The sequence below is a fragment of the Camellia sinensis genome, chromosome 7 (assembly GCF_055761805.1).
Source record: "Camellia sinensis isolate YWXY chromosome 7, ASM5576180v1, whole genome shotgun sequence".
NCBI lineage: Eukaryota > Viridiplantae > Streptophyta > Magnoliopsida > Ericales > Theaceae > Camellia > Camellia sinensis.
In genome coordinates this window covers 1541807-1558395 of record NC_138967.1, presented here as the reverse complement: position 1 = coordinate 1558395, position 16589 = coordinate 1541807, and the positions used below count along the sequence as shown (strand labels likewise).

The window sequence follows — 16589 nt, the reverse complement described above, 5'->3', positions numbered from 1 at the left end:
ATTCACATTGTAAAATATGAATGTTCACGTTACCAAATTGCTAACCGTTCAAAAAATATTTGTAGAGATATAAATGTCCATAAAATACTTTAAATATGAGAATTATGATTTGGTAGATCAAATATCTAAATAATAGGACTTATTAAAATATAAGAATATCTTATGAACTAATTGGTATACAAACACTTGAAAAAAGATTTTCTAATAAATTTCTCTAAATTTTATCTATTCAACTGTGTCATTCTTTATCATAATCTTATACTTTTTATTATTTTAATTCAAAAAATAAATAAATACAAATTTTACTTTGTTAAAAATAATAAACCACCAAATAAGTGTATTAATCCTCGCATAAAATTGTGAATTTTAATATTGGGACATTTACATACAAATTTTAATTTATGAACTTATACTTCATTAGTCTTAACTAAGATTTTTTAAATTTTTCAAGTCTCATTAAATTTTTAATAGTCGAAATTGCCTTTCAAATAATGATTGTTCATCATTTATTATTATCTATAAAGAAACATGATGATTTAAAATTTATTTTGATTTTCAAAACTTTAAAATATCAACTTTCAAATTGAGAAAACTAATTATTTAAAAAAAAAAAACTGAATTATCTTTTTGTGCAAAACTAAAAAAATTGTGTCTGTAAAGAAGTATGGTGATGGAACATTGATGTGTAAAACTAAAAAAAAAACAAAAACAAAGCTTTAAACATGAAAAAACTAATAATATTCTCAATTTTAAAATTGAAAAAAATTGTTAATATTCTCGGTTTTATTAGATAGTTGAATTATATCAATAAGTAGAAGGGTAAAAACGTTTAATCTCATGCTCTATTTTTTTTTTCCATTAGTTAATAAAATAATTATCTGGAACATTACTATGCAAAATTGATAATATTCTTAATTTTAAAAATTGAAAAAAACTGATAATATTCTCAGTTTTACTAAATAGAACTTATTGGTTCGAAAATCTTAAATAGGACCAAAGTTATCATAACATTTACAAATGAAATCTTTAAGTAATTAACTCTTTAATATTTTAAGTTAATCAAGAAGTATGTTTTGTTTATGGACTTTAAAGTGTGTAGACAAATTTAAATTCTTTAATATACACATTAAATGCTAGAACTCGTTTGGGAACAAGTTATTTTAGTAATTTTTTTGACTTTTTATAAAAAGATATGTAAAAAAATAAAAAGAACGATGTGATAATTTATAATGACTTTTTAATTTTTTTTAACTAAAATAATTACTACCCGACGATTTAGTGTTTCTTTATCATTGATATATATTGGTAGAGTTAAGTTTCAATGATTGGACAGTTCAAGTATAGGGCCATTGGCATAAGCCTTATTTTGCTGATTAGGTTCACTAAACTTTTAAACTTTTTGAAATTTATTGGTAGATTTCATATATATATATATATATATAAAGTTCAAAATTCATTTAATTCAAAAATAAAATACTTATACCAATTAATTTTACATATTTTTTACTTTTACTAAAATATCTTTTTTTTTAATTTAAAGATACTGTTACATCCCACCAACACTAAATTGCTGTCAGATGATCATCGAAGACTCACTAAAATGTTCAACATCACCGAGAAATAGCCGAAGTATCACCGAAAATATGCTAAAGTATCGTCAAAATGTTCTAAATATTATTAGAAGTCGCTGAAATGTCTAGAATGTTCGTTGGACGTCAACAATATCGTCAAAAACCCATCGAAATATCTAGAATATTTACCTGAAAAAAATAAATGGACAAATTAAAGAAAAAAAATGTTAAATATTGAAAAACTGAAAAAAAAATAAAAAAAAATAACATAACAACAATAAACAACAACAATGAAAAACAAAATATGTTATTTTTCATTTTTTGTAGCGTTTTCAGCAAATAATCTTCAGTAATGATCAAACTGAAAAGCAGGCTCTAAAACAATAAAATTATTACAATTTCAAAGTATGATTCTATCAATCATTTATTCTTATTAATCAAACTAAAAAAATGTATAAAATTGTAAAATTTTACAGTTTCAAAGCATGTTATGACACTGCAAAATTTTACAATTTTAAAGTATGATTCATTTCAATACCAAAAAAGCTAAAACTATAAAATTTTACAGTTTTCACTGCCTGTAACTAATACTCAAAAAGCAACTTGTTCAAAACTTGAAATTTTTTTTTGTTAAAACAAGAAAAGAGATAGCAGAGAAAAGGTAGAAAAACTGAGAGATCGAAGGAAAAAGACAGATATAAAGAGAGGATTGTACTCCAAACAATTATTTTTGGTTTAGATCTAGCCGAATCTGCTATAGATTTATTCAGATATGATGTTAATCTATATCTACATTAGATTTGAGTAGATCTACTCGTCTCCTTCGTCGTCGATGAGGGTGAAGTAAAGAGTCAATGGTCGGTGGTTGTCGATAAACCTCAATTGATGGTTGTTGCCGATTGCCGATGACTGTATATTAGAAAGAGAAAGAGAAGAAGGTAAATGTAGTCGCCGGTCACCCAAAATTAGGAAGAGAAAGAAAAAGACAAGAGCAAAGGCGCAATTAAAGAGAAGAAGAAAACACGCACAGGACTTTTGGGCCCCGTTTGTTTGGGGTTATAGGAAGAGGGTTGGGATTACTAATATCTTGGTATTTTTAATACATTGTTTGTTTTGAGAGATAGCCTTGGGACTACTAATACTTTGGTATTACTAATACCCTTGGAAGAGGGATTCATAGTGAGGAGGTAGAGATGGTATTAGAAAAATAGTGAGAGGATTAGAAATTTTTTTATTTTTTTTATTTTTTATATATTGGGAATTTTTTTAAAAATATTAATGTTTAATTTTTATATTTTTTTATTTGTTTTATTATTTTATATAAAAATAATTTAACAATTTCTCACTATTAATCCCCTCACTATTAATCTCCTCCATTCTATCTCTGAAAACAAACAGAGCCTTGGGTATAAACAAAAAATTTTGAGATTAAATAGAGTACACAACTTTCAAATAGGATTCACATGCAATTTTCCCTTAAATGTCTATGTTTAGATCATTCGTCAAAAAAATATATTGATCTTATAACAATTTCAACTGCATGATTAAATGTGATTTTGAAATTAGTCTATTAATTTTTTTTTATAATAAATGTGATAAAATCATGTAGTTACTCTTATCAAATTAGTCTAATTTTTTATGTGGATGATATACATATAAGGTCCTACAATATTAACGAATTAGATCATTGAAATGAGATGCTGGCTGGATGGTCCAATCCTAATAAACCTCGTTCGCTTGTATTGAAATTGATGACTTTCATTGCTCATATTGAAAAAAATTGTTGTTTATCATTGATATATATTGATATTGGTGTATTTATACTATTGTGATAATTTATTCTAAAATTATTGTTATAATAATTTCTTATTTATCAATTATTCCGAATTTATAATAGTCTCACAGAATTAAATTTTCAAAATAAAAATAAATTAATATAAGTTGTTAACAAGATTGTTTTCAAATTTCCTAAGAAGACTTCCAAATTCAAATCTCATTTAGAAGAAAAAAATATAAAAGAGAATATATTGTTGGTAAAGAAAGCTGAAGGAAAGCAAAAGTAAATTTATTTGCTTTTCATCTCCATCTATCTTTGCCTCTTATTGGCTTCTTTTTTTTCTTTTTTCTTTTAAATATCTTATTGGCTATTTCAAATTTATTGTTATTAATTATTATTTTTTTGAACTATATTGTTATTAATTACCGAGAAAATTCTATTATACACATCTTTTATTATATATATCTCTAAACTTTAAGTTATATCATTTTATTTTTAGTTATGACTAATTTTTTTTCTGTACTTGTGACTTTATTTTAATTGTAACTTATAAAATCTTTGATCATGTCTTTAGCTAGGACTCAAAATATATAAAGTTATGTTTTTTTAAAAAAAAATTATAAAATGTATAATCTTTCTTTAATTAATAAAGTATATTGACCCATTTCTTTCTTTAAGGGGTCAACATCGATGCTTTCTTAGAAGTTGCACCGAAAATGGTTTGCTCTTTAATGCATAGTGATAGAGATACGGTCCAATAGTTCGAAGGTAGAAAAGTATACAAAACAATCAAATTTGTGATCACTGAACTTAGAAAATCATACAATTATCACTGAGTAACACGTGATTATATTTTTTCATCAATTATTATTTATTATATCCCTTATGATTTCTTAATCATCCAACATCAATAGTTAATATAATTAAGAAACAATGAAAATTAGCTTTTTTTACTTTAATATTATTTTTGGTCAATAATATATTACAAATATCAATAGAATTAAATCAAATTGGACAACCAATTATATAAGAATGTCTAATATTATATATCCACAAGTCCAACACCAATAATCACTATGAGAAATAACTCCGTAATACGAAATAAATAGATAACTAGAACAAGACTCCTACGAAATAAATAATCAATTGTTTGATTCTGGTGATGATTGACTAACCTCGCAATTAAGAATGCATGCCAATTGAGCCAAGCCCAGTTGATTGTTTTTTTTTTTTCCTTCTTTTTTTCTTTTAAATTATGGCCAATTGATTGTTTGAACGTGTTATACGGAAGTAAAATATTTTTGACAAAAATATTTTACGTCAAAACAAATGAAATCTTAGTTTAAAATTATATTATTTTATGCTTTTGAAAAGTTAAGGTGTTTAGCAAAACTTTTCAAATTTTATTTATTTATTTTATTGATTCAAAAAGTTCAAAAACAAAATTGAATGCATTAATTTTTAAAGTTGAGTTAAATTTTTTAAGATTTTCTTTTCATTTTTTTTAACGGTTATTAGCATTTTTAATTTTTCATTTACTACCCTAATACAACCACCACCATAAATATGATCTTAGATAGTAGACGATAGATAAAAAAAGTTGCCTTTCTCTAATACCATGAAAACCAAGATAAGACTTGAGTGTATGTGAACCACAATGCACAAAAAGAAAATCATTTCCAGGAATCTCATAAATGCTATTTTTGGCTACAACTTTTTTGGTTCTTCTTGACGTCTAAGTTGGGATTAACGTTTAGCATGTAAAAAACAAAAACTGTTGACATCATTTTCATAGTTCTCACTATCGATTTAAATTATTATTGTTGTTATTTTATTTATTTTTTTTAAAAATAGCATGTTTGAAAACACAATCATTTATAGGTCGTTTTCATTTTCTTAGAAATGCAAATCTTCCATAACTCAAAAAATATTTTAAGTTGTTTCTTAGAAATGAATTGTTTTCAAGAAAATTTTTCCACAACAATTTTTTAAAATACTTATACCAAACATGTTTATATATATATATATATATATATATTCGTTATCTTCAAGAACAAAAACAATTTTTGAATATGATTTGTAAGACAAGTCAAAAGGTAGCATTTTTGCAAACAATTTTTCTTTGGAGTAAATTTTTACGAACAATTATCATTAAATAAAGCTCATCCACAAAGAATTATCGTAAAAAAAAAACAGGAACAATTATCGTTATACTTTCAGTGTTTTTAAAAACAATTATCATCAAATTTCCAGCTTCTAGCTTTTTCACAATATTTACATATATGTATTTCTTTTTATAAATCAAACAAATGGATGGAATGGAGATTTGGATCGGGAAAAAAAATGCAAGTGATGTCAAAGAAAGTAGAAATAGTTCTGTATAAATACAGAAAACAAACAAAGAATGGAACACAAAATTTATGTAAATGGATAATATTTTATAAAAACTATCAGTAAAATCCATTTCTAAAATATCTTATGCATTCTGTGTCTGTCGATTTTGTATTCCTAAATTTATTCAAGTAGGAAACCCATCTTTATCAACCCACCGGCATTGGTAATGGCATGATATAATGACAAAAATGAAACTAGTTGGAAGCTTCCTGTGGTAGGTATATGCCACCCTCTTTAAGAGGAAGAAACAAAGGAAGAGACAAAATAAATCAACAAGATTGTTGAATACATATATATATATATATATATAATAAGATAGAACAATTTTTGAAAATGTATCAGAGATACATTTCATTTGGATAGCTGAGATGATTCCTAATCAATATCTAACAGTTAAGATCAATTTTTTTTTGTCCCAAACACTTTCTGCTCTCTCTCTCTTCCACATTTGCCCACACCTGTTCTTTTCAACTCCTTCTCTGCATGTTCTCTCTTCCACTCCCTCTATGGAAAATCTTTCTCATCACCCATAATCTTCTTCAAGATTAGGGTTTCGAAATTCTTTCTCTTCTGAAATTGGCGACTAGAGGTAGCAGATCAAAGAAACTGAAGATAATCTTCCAACAATTTGATTCAAATAGAGACGGTGGTCTCAACAGGGAAGAAATTACGGCACTCGACCAACAGAGAAAGAGTAGGTGCCGCTGCTCACCACTATCGCCGCTGCTCATCATCACTGTCGCCATTGATCACCATCACTCTTGAACTTGCACTCGCAAGGTACCACTGCCGCTGCTCATCATCATCGTCGCCATTGATCACCATCAATATTTGAACTCGCAAGGTATTTTACATTCAGCTCTCATCATTGAGTATATGAACTAGTTTGAAATGAACTGGTTGTGGTTTCCAATTTTCCCTTTCATTGTCTTGATCGTTGTTTTAGGTTGAATTTCCTTCGGCTCTGTAACAACCCCGACCTCTGATTAACGTTAATCCATGATTAATCATGCCCAATTAGTAATTAAGGTGAAATTCTGAATTAAACTGCATGTGTGTGTTGCATTGTTGTGTTTATATCTGTTAGGCGTAGGAAGATCTGTTTACGTTCTAGTTTCAGTTTGCGAATTGGAGGCCTTATCAGCGTCCAAATCAGAAATTGACTTGATTTATGTGCTAATTAGGATTTATAGAATTTTATGGTAGGTTTAATTAAAATTCGGTTCAGAACGATTAAATTAGATTAAATTAATGTTCATTTGATTCAATTTAGTCCACCAGCAAATAAACCATTTGACCCCACTAATTCTATTTGGCACTCCACTTCTCCTCACCTTTAAGCCCCAAACAAGAGAGAGAGAGGAAGAGGGAGGAGCTTGGGTTCAATTCTTAGAGGATAGAAGAGAATTGCTATGAAGGATCAAGAGTTGGAAGGATTTGGTGGTTGATTGTTGGTTTCGGCTAAAATTAAGGGAATTGTGAACTCTAAGTAAGGGATCAAGCTTTTAGTTGTATAATTGAATTTGATTCTACTAAGATTCAAGTGTAATGTTGAACTCATGCAAGAATTGGGTTAGAACTAAGCAATTGTTAGTCATTCCATGCATGCATGCATGTTTCATAGCATTTTGAAGATTGATTTTCAAAAGTTCCTTCACACATGTGTTGAGTTCACTTTAATTTTGGGAAAACAATCACCTTGCTTGTTTTCATTTTTTAAAAAACACTTTTCAGAAAATTCTACTTTCTTATTTTTCGTGTTTTTTTGTTTTTACTGAATTTTTTTAAATATTTTAAGCAATTTTTTTACTTTTTAGACACACCTAACATAAATACACCTAAAAAGTAAAAAAAATCTTTTAAAAATTCACTAAATACCAAAAATATAAAAAAAATACAAGAATTCAGTACATTTTTTTTGTATTTTTATGTATTTATTAATTTTTTAAAATATTTTTTCACAATTTTTTTACTTTTCAGATACATCTAGTAAGGTATATCTAAAAAAGTAAAAAAAATGTTTAAAATTTTAAAAATATTTACTAAAAACAAAAAAAACACGAAAACTAAAAACTCAATTTTCAAAAAACTTAATTCAAAAAACTCAAACAAAACACACTGAATGAGTTTCATGTTATTCAGTAGCATTTGATCATGTTTTGGAGAGCCTTAGTTCAATGACGTGCATGCATGTGCATTTCTTCACATTTTGAGCATGATTTCAAAGACTCCTTTCATGCATGTGTTCATTTCATCTATGTTTTGAGAATTCATCATGTTTTCTAACAATTTGCCTAGTTTGATCATGTTTTAAAGAGGTTGAATACAGGAGAGTTCGTGTATGTCATGCTTTGGAACATTCAGAGAGTTTAAGTTGAGTTTGTGCACAATTGGTATCCTTTTAGGCCACGATTTCTTGAAATAATGCTTTAAACATGTTGTTTTATGAGTTTCTAAGTATTTTCCAAAGTTTTGGGCCCAGAAATTTGGGTTTGATGCATTTGAGGTTGAATTTGAGCTTGGTGATCGAATTTGGAAATTCCAGAAATTTGATCTACGCTCGAGCGGGGGACTTCACGCTCGAGGGTTCAATCTGAGTACATGCACTTTCGCTCAAGCGTCGAGAGTCACGCTCGAGCGTAAAATGCATATACCCAGAAGTTCATTTGTTTTGCAGTCCGCTCGAGCGAGGGAATCCGTGCTCGAGCGCGGGTCTGAGTCTCACGCTTGAGCAAGAATCGAGCGTCCGTCGAGCATAAAAAACATGTAACCAGTACTTTTTCAAACGTTTGTAGTCCGCTCGAGCGGGGAAATTCACGCTCGAGCGGAGCTTCATTGTCTGCATGTCCGCTCGAGCGAGGAAAGCCACGCTCGAGCGTAGACCTTATTTTCCAATACATTTTTGCATCCTCATTCCATCATAGGCCATGTTTAAGACTCCATGATGAGGATTAAAGGCTAGAAACGCACTAAGAACAAACGAAATAAGTTATGTACAATTCGAACGTGTGTTTCAGGTATGTATCTGTTATGTGTCATGTAGGTCACGTGCCGAATACTGTTTGACCAGTTTGCTCCGTCTGTCTGCCTCAAAGCCAACTGTGAGTAATAACTTAGTAAAGCTATGGTCAACCTTATTTATTTTTTGTGTGATGAATTAAGATCTGTTTCTAGAAATGATATGTTCTGTACAATGAATGATTGTCCAATTTCTGATAATGTATTCGTGGCATCCTTAGCATCATGTGATATCTGTTAGCTGTTACTCAGTATCGGAGGTTCTATCATGGAACTTAATATGCCTGCACTTTATTACCCGTACCGGAGGCTCCATCATGGGGCTCAACATGTTTATTCTCCGTTACTCGGATCCGGAGGTTCCTTTATGGAATTAGTTATTCATAAGCACCATTTGTCTGCATCTGTTTTGTATCTGCTCTGTTAGTGCTCATGGATGTACCACGTATGCTTAAGCAAGACTTATAACTTCTATATATGATCTGGACAAGAATATGAATATGAATTTATTATGAAAACGAATTATGAATTCTGAATCTGTATGGACTTATTCATTAAAACCTTTTTACTCCGTTATTATTCACTGGGCTTCCGCTCACTATTTATATTATGTATGTAGGTGAGCCGGTACGCGATTAGGGCCAGAGTTGACGGCCTTTGTTCTGTTTTTGTCAACCAACCTTTGCGCCTGTCGAGGAGATTCCAGACGAAGTCTTGTTTTGTGGCTGTTTTTGTAATCATATTAAACTCTATTTGTTTTGTTTAAATTGGGTTGGTCTTCCTATATTACCCTTATGGGAGGATTATGTAAATGCTGCATCTTTTGGTCGTCACTCTTATGTTTATACAAGTTTTAAATTATTCTGTCCTATGTATGTCGTCACAGCTCACTAGACCATTTGCATTTTGTATATTTGCTTCCGCAGCCCCTTATTATATGCTAATATGTTAAGAGGCCTTTAGTAATCTAAGGATTACTGGCCGGTTACGATGCTAAACCTACAGGGGTGGGTTTGGGTCGTAACAGAGTGGTATCAGAGCACGTGTTCTACCGCACACACAGGTCCATATGAGCTTAGGATGTCCTAGTAAGAATTAAGGGCATTCCATCTGCATGTGTGAGTGTATGGTAATCCAAATGGATATGGAAACTGAATGTAAATTTGAACAAATGAATTGAAAGAAACGAATAAGATTGTTACTATGTTTATTATCATTTGATGTCTCTATAGCAACATGGAGAATGCAAGGGAAAATGATGTAAGTGAATCTTCATCGGCTCGCATGAGCCGAATGGAACAAATGTTTGCGGCATTGATCGAAACTATGACACAACAGCAAAGACAACAACCTTTGCCTCCTCCACCTCCGCCGGCACAAGCCGAAGCAGATAATAATGACATTTATCAACTTGACACAGAAATTCATGAAGATGAAACTGCTGACATTCCTTGGTGGAATTGAACCGTTGAAAGCAGAGACGTGATTACTTGAAATGGAAAAGCTATTTGAAGTGTTTCCTTGTTCTGAAGTCCATAAAGTCCTTCTAGCCACCTATACTCTGAAGGATGAAGCCCGAAGGTGGTGGTTACTAATTCGAAGCGGCAATGGGAATATGACGTGGGCACAGTTTAATGCAATCTTCTATGATAAATATTTTCCCCAATGTTTCAGGGATCGGAAAGTGTCAGAGTTTCAAGAACTTAAATATGGAAGAATGTCTATAGCTGAGTATGAAGCCAAATTCACTGAACTAGCACGGTTTGCTCCACATATGGTGGATACTGATTACAAGAAAGCACGGAAATTTGAAGGTGGATTGGATTTAGAAGTGTTTGATCGAGTAGGCGTGCTGAAATTGCCTACTTATGTGGAAGTATTAGACAGATCCTTAATGGCGGAAGCCACCCTAGCCGCTATGAAACAAGGTAAAGCCTCAGCAACTACAACAACTGATTGGAGAGGAAAAAGGTCTGGGTATGGTTTTAGAAAAAGCTGGTTTCATGGGAGTAAGAAGCAGAATACATGGTCTACAAGCAGCTCGAGTCAGAGTAGTGGGTTTATCCCGATCTATTCTGATTGTGGAAGAAGACATAGGGGTGTGTGCTACCGAGTATCCGGCGTTTGTTTCCGATGTGGCAAGGCAGGTCATGTAGTGAAAGATTGCCCACTTGGGTCTGAGAATACTAGCCGTCCTATGGTGAGTTCGGCTGGGTCCGCTTCTACAGCCAAAACAAATGCAAGGGCTAATACTGGGAAAGAACCTCTGAGACAAGGTCGAGTGTTTGCCTTAGTACCCGGTGACGTACAAAACATCGATACTGTGGTGTCAGGTATACTCCCTATATGTTCTCAAAATGAATGTGTACTGATAGATTCTGGTTCTATACATTCCTTTGTATCGCATGCTTTCTCTCAGAAATTGACTAGACCATTAGAACTTATGACATATGTGTTATCTATATCTACACCGTCTGGGGGTTCTATAATGTATTCCCATGTTTATCCAGCATGTGATATTATGATTGGCGATATGATATTATATGTTGACTTGTTGCCCTTGAACATTGATCATTGATCATTTTGATTGTATTCTGGGAATGGACTGGTTCACTAAATACTGTGCTACCATTGACTTTGTAAATAAATCTGTTGTGTTTAGACCACTGGGTATGCCTGAATTTATTTTTACTGGGAATGGGGTAGTTCCTTCCCTATATCTGATTTCGGCTATGAAAGTTGTAAAACTGCTTAGGAAGGGATGTAGGGGTTACTTATATTGTATACTGACTGCACCATCTGACAATACTAACGTAGAAACTATCCCTGTTGCTTGTGAATTTCCCGATGTGTTTCCGAATGACTTACCTGGGGACGTAGTTGATAGAGAAATTGAATTCACTATTGAGGTGTTTCTGGGAACACAACCTATTTCCAAGATCCCTTATAGAATGTCTACCTCGGAACTGAAAGAATTAAAAACTCAACTTCAGGAATTGCTGAACAAGAAATTCATCCGTCCAAGCACTTCACCTTGGGGTGCTCCAATACTATTTGTCAAAAAGAAAGATGGGTCTTTGAGGTTGTGTATAGACTATCGAGAACTGAACAAAGTAACTATCAAGAACAAATACCCTCTGTCTCGAATAGATGACTTGTTTGACCAACTTCAGGGAGCCTAAGTATTTTCCAAAATTGACCTCAGATCTGAGTATCACCAATTAAAAGTTAAGACTGAAGACATAAAGAAAACTGCATTCAGAACTAGATATGGACATTATGAATTTTTAGTAATGCCGTTTGGGGTGACCAATGCACCTGCTGCCTTTATGGACCTTATAAACAGAGTGTTTAAATAATTTCTGGATGAAGTTATTGTTGTGTTTATTGATGATATCCTGATTTACTCTAAAAGCAGGGAAGAACATGGGAATCACTTGAGAATTGCTCTACAGACCTTGAGAGAAAAGAAACTATATGCTAAATTGTCCAAATGTGAATTATGGTTTGACAGTGTGACATTTTTGGGTCATGTAATCAACAAGGATGGTGTTTCTGTTGACCCTCAGAAAATTGAAGCTATTGTGGACTGGCCTAAACCGACAAATGTGACAGAGGTTAGAAGTTTTCTGGGACTTGCAGGTTACTACAGGAGATTTGTGAGAGACTTTTCCAAACTTGCCATGCCATTGACCCAGTTAACTCAGAAAAATGTGTCATTTGATTGGAACGAACAAAGAGAGGCAGCCTTCTAAGAGTTGAAAACCAGGTTAGTGACTGCACCAATTTTAACTTTGCCCAATGGTACTGATGGGTTTCAAATTTATAAGGATGCTTCCTACAAAGGTTTGGGGTGTGTTAATGCAAAATGGAAAAGTGATTGCCTATGCTTTTCGACAATTCCGACCTCACGAAAAGAATTACTCAACACATGATCTTGAATTGGCAGCAGTGGTGTTTGCTTTGAAAATCTGGTGTCACTACTTGTATGGGGTAACTTGTGAAGTGTATAAGAGCCTCAAATATTTCTTTACCCAAAAGGAACTGAACATGAGACAAAGAATGTGGCTAGAATTGATTAAAGACTACAATCTACAGATTCTGTATCATCCGGAGAAGGCAAATACCGTGGCAGATGCCTTAAGCCAAAAATCCATTGCAAATTTGTCATGTTTGCTGTCCAATCGAAAAGAATTGCTAGATGTCCTGGAACAGAAGGAGATTGAAATTGTCTTGCGAGAGTAAGGTGGGATTTTAGTTGCTATTTTCGCTCAACCTACAATTATTGAAGAAATCAAAAAGAAGCAATGTGAAGATGAGTACTTGAAAAAGATCACAGAGGAATTTGATTCGAAGCTGAGTTCGGGATTTGTGTTTAAGAATAATGTGTTGAAATTTCAGAATAGACTTTGCGTGCCAAATTCTTCTGATTTGAAAAAGCATGTTATGACCGAAGCTTACAGCAGCAAGTTTGCCATGCACCCGGGGAACACGAAAATGTATCATAATTTGAAACAGAATTTTTGGTGGCCTGGAATGAAAAAGAGTATTGCAGATATTGTGGCTAGATGTCTACATTACTAACAGGTTAAAGCTGAACATCAACAACCCGCTGATTTGCTACAATCACTCCCAATACCGGAATGGAAATGAGAGCACATAACCATGGATTTCATAGTGGGATTGCCTCGCTCTTCCCGAGGTATGGACTCTATTTGGGTCATTGTAGACCGTTTAACTAAGTCTGCTCATTTCCTACCTGTTAAATCTGTTTACAATGCTGACAAATTGACCAATATTTATATGACTGAAATTGTGAAATTGTGTAACAACCCTCATACTGTTTACTGATTAATGACTGATTGATTACCGATAATCACCGATTACTGCTAAACGGAACTGATAATGACTGATAACTGACTGATAATTGAACTGATTAAAGTACTGAACTGACTGACCGAACTTTAAACTGAATTAAATGAATGCATCTGTTTGAATTGCATTCTATCTGTTTGACTGTATGATTATCTGTTCATGCTTATATGTTTAAACTGCTAATGGAAGGCCTTATCGGCGGCCGAATCCAAAATTGATTGATGTTTAATGATCAACATAATTTATGTGATTTTATAGTATAATTATCTGAAACTTGATTAGGTATGATTAAATTAGATTAAAATAAGCTAATTAAAGAGTTCGGTTTATTTACCATATTGCCACCCTTAGTGGCACACTACCTAGTGATGCTAGAGCCTTGCATCCTTGACTCAAAACATTTCCATCAGCCATTTCTCCTGAGCTTAGCCGACCATGAGAGAGAGAGTTGAGTTGTTCTTGAGAGATTTGCTTGATCTTGCTTGGAATTGAAGAGTTGATTGCTACTTTGAGCTCCTAGACCTTGAACACAAGACTAAGGTAGGACATTCATCTTCTTGTTGTTGTCTTAGAATCCATTCTTGCACAATTCATGCTTTAATTGTAGAGTTAAGTCATGAATTGGTTCATTGTTGTTGAATTGAAGCTTAATTGTTGCATGCATGTACATATATTGAAGTTTTGAGGTTGTAAGTCCATGTTTCCTCACATGCATGTCCATCTTTTGGTCATACTCCATGAATTCATCATGTTCTTGAAGGAATGAGTCCATTTGAACAAGCTTTGAAGGTTGAATTTGGTTTGAATCCATGCATGTTTGCATGTTCTTCATATTCTTGAAAATGGGTTTGAATATGGCTTTGAATATGGCTTTAATTGACTCACCTTTGGGGCTTGAATTCATAAATTGAGCTTTGAAACTTGATATACATTGAATTTAGTTATGTTTTCCAGAATTTGGGCCCAAGAGGTCGAGTTTGGAGTGGTAGAATGCTTGGTTTGAGCTTGGGAGGCAAATCTGGAAATTCCAGATTTGGCTTCCTCGCTCGAACGAAGGGTTCCCCGCTCGAGCGAGCACCTTTGTCCAGGGCTCCGCTCGAGCGACCATCGAGCGACCATCGCGCGTAAAATCTCAGCATCCAGTATTTTTACTGTTTTGCAGACCGCTCGAGCGAAGGATTCCTCGCTCGAGCGAAGCCTTTGATTTTGGACTTCCGCTCGAGCGAAGAAAGTCTCGCTCGAGCGAGGCCCCTATTTTCAGCAAAGTTTGCAAAATGTTTTCTAAGTGTATTTTTTTTTGCATCCTCATCCCATCCTAGGCATTCTTAGGCCTAGTTTAAGACATTTAGATGAGGATATCGTTGTAGAACACACCAAGGCAAATTAGGGATTAAGTTGTGATATTTCCCAACTGTGTAGCTTAGTGTGTGTTCAACCTGTGAACTGTGTAGGGTTGGCGACTGGGGAGACACGCTCTAGCCTACTGTAGCCCAAACTCTGTGAGTAACAATTGTGTAAAGATATGTTCAACTGATATCTTTTGAATACTGGACTGAACTGTTTACTGAACTGGTATTACTGAATGAATGTATGTCCTTTATTTCTGAACTGTACTATGGCATCCTTAGTACCTACTGTTTACTGTTACTGTTACTGTTACAGAGATCTCTGTCGGTTCCCTTGTGGAACCACTACTGTTTACTTACTGATGGCCATCATTACTGTTCGGTCTTTTAAGACCTACTGTTACTGTTACGCTAATGGATGTACCACATATGACTGTTTACTGTACTGAACAACTGAAATACTGATTGAATTGAATTGTTTTCATTACCGTAAGGACATTCATTCTAAACCTCTTTACGCATTTTGTTATTCACTGGGCTTTAGCTCACTGCTCATATATATATGTAGGTGTACAGGCACCAGATCGGAGCTAGGAGCGTCAGGGTAACTCCAGTTTTGTCAAGCCAGCCTTTGTGCCTCACTGCGAGGTTCCGAGTTGCCATGCTATGGCTTGGGGGTGTTTTGTTTGTTTTTCCCCCGCCTGTCTTCATACTGTCTAACTGTTCTGTATAGACTGAATGTTTACCGTACTGTTATCAAGGGATTAGGTCCCTGTACTGTGTGATTGTAAATTCTGTATAGACTGTACTGTTTGTGTATATATGTGAATGCATGAAAAATCTTTTTGGCATACAGACTGTCACAGCTCATTGGACATTGTTTAATTACTGTATTGGCTTCCGCCAGGCCTTGTACTCTGTTTTACTGTATTACTGTTAAGCAGGCCTTCGGTAATCTCGGATTACTGGCCGGTTACGGTGCTAAACCCATAGGGCCGGGTTTGGGTCGTGACAAATTGCATGGAGTGCTAGTATCTATTGTGTCTGACAGGGACTCAAAGTTTGTGTCAAGCTTTTGACAGAGTTTGCAACAGGCTTTGGGGACTGAACTGAGGTTAAGTAGTGTCTATCACCCACAGATAGATGGACAAACTGAACGAACTAACCAAACTTTTGAGGATATGCTCAGAATGTGTGTATTAGACTTTCAGGGGAATTGGGAGATCTACTTGCCATTAGCTGAATTTGTGTACAACAACAGTTACCATTCAAGCATTGGAATGGCTTCTTACGAAGCCTTGTATGAAAGAAAATGTCGTTCTTCGATATGTTGGGCTGAAGTAGGTGATAGACCTTTGTTGGGACCAAAACTTGTGCAAGAAACAACCAAGAAGGTGAAACTGATCCAGCAGCGTCTGAAAACTGCACAGAGTCGGCAGAAGAGCTATACTGATGTCCGAAGAAGAGATAGGGAGTATGAAGTTGGAGACCATGTGTTCATAAAGGTGACCCCGATGAAGGGTCAAACTCGGTTTGGTGTTAATGGCAAATTGGCGCCAAGATATGTTGGACCATATGAAATCCTTGAAAATATCAATTCAATAACCT

The 16589-nt window shown here is 33.6% G+C and overlaps 1 protein-coding gene across 1 annotated transcript; it reads left to right on the top strand.

Annotated features, from left to right (window-relative positions):
* The first annotated feature begins 10255 nt into the window (after positions 1–10255).
* On the top strand, positions 10256–13413 carry LOC145794958 (uncharacterized). Its single transcript, XM_082877438.1, has 4 exons — positions 10256–11093; positions 11578–11713; positions 12179–12293; positions 13348–13413. Exons 1-4 carry the CDS (start codon positions 10256–10258, stop codon positions 13411–13413), a joined length of 1155 nt encoding a protein of 384 aa, XP_082733564.1.
* Positions 13414–16589: the final 3176 nt, after the last annotated feature.

Coding starts and splice junctions, on each gene's coding strand:
- LOC145794958 (XM_082877438.1), top strand. CDS start 10,256: ATGGAAAAGCTATTTGAAGTGTTTCCTTGTTCTGAAGTCCATAAAGTC. Junction 11,094..11,577: donor CATCGATACTGTGGTGTCAG/GTATACTCCCTA, acceptor ATACTAACGTAG/AAACTATCCCTGTTGCTTGT. Junction 11,714..12,178: donor TCCAAGATCCCTTATAGAAT/GTCTACCTCGGA, acceptor CTCTAAAAGCAG/GGAAGAACATGGGAATCACT.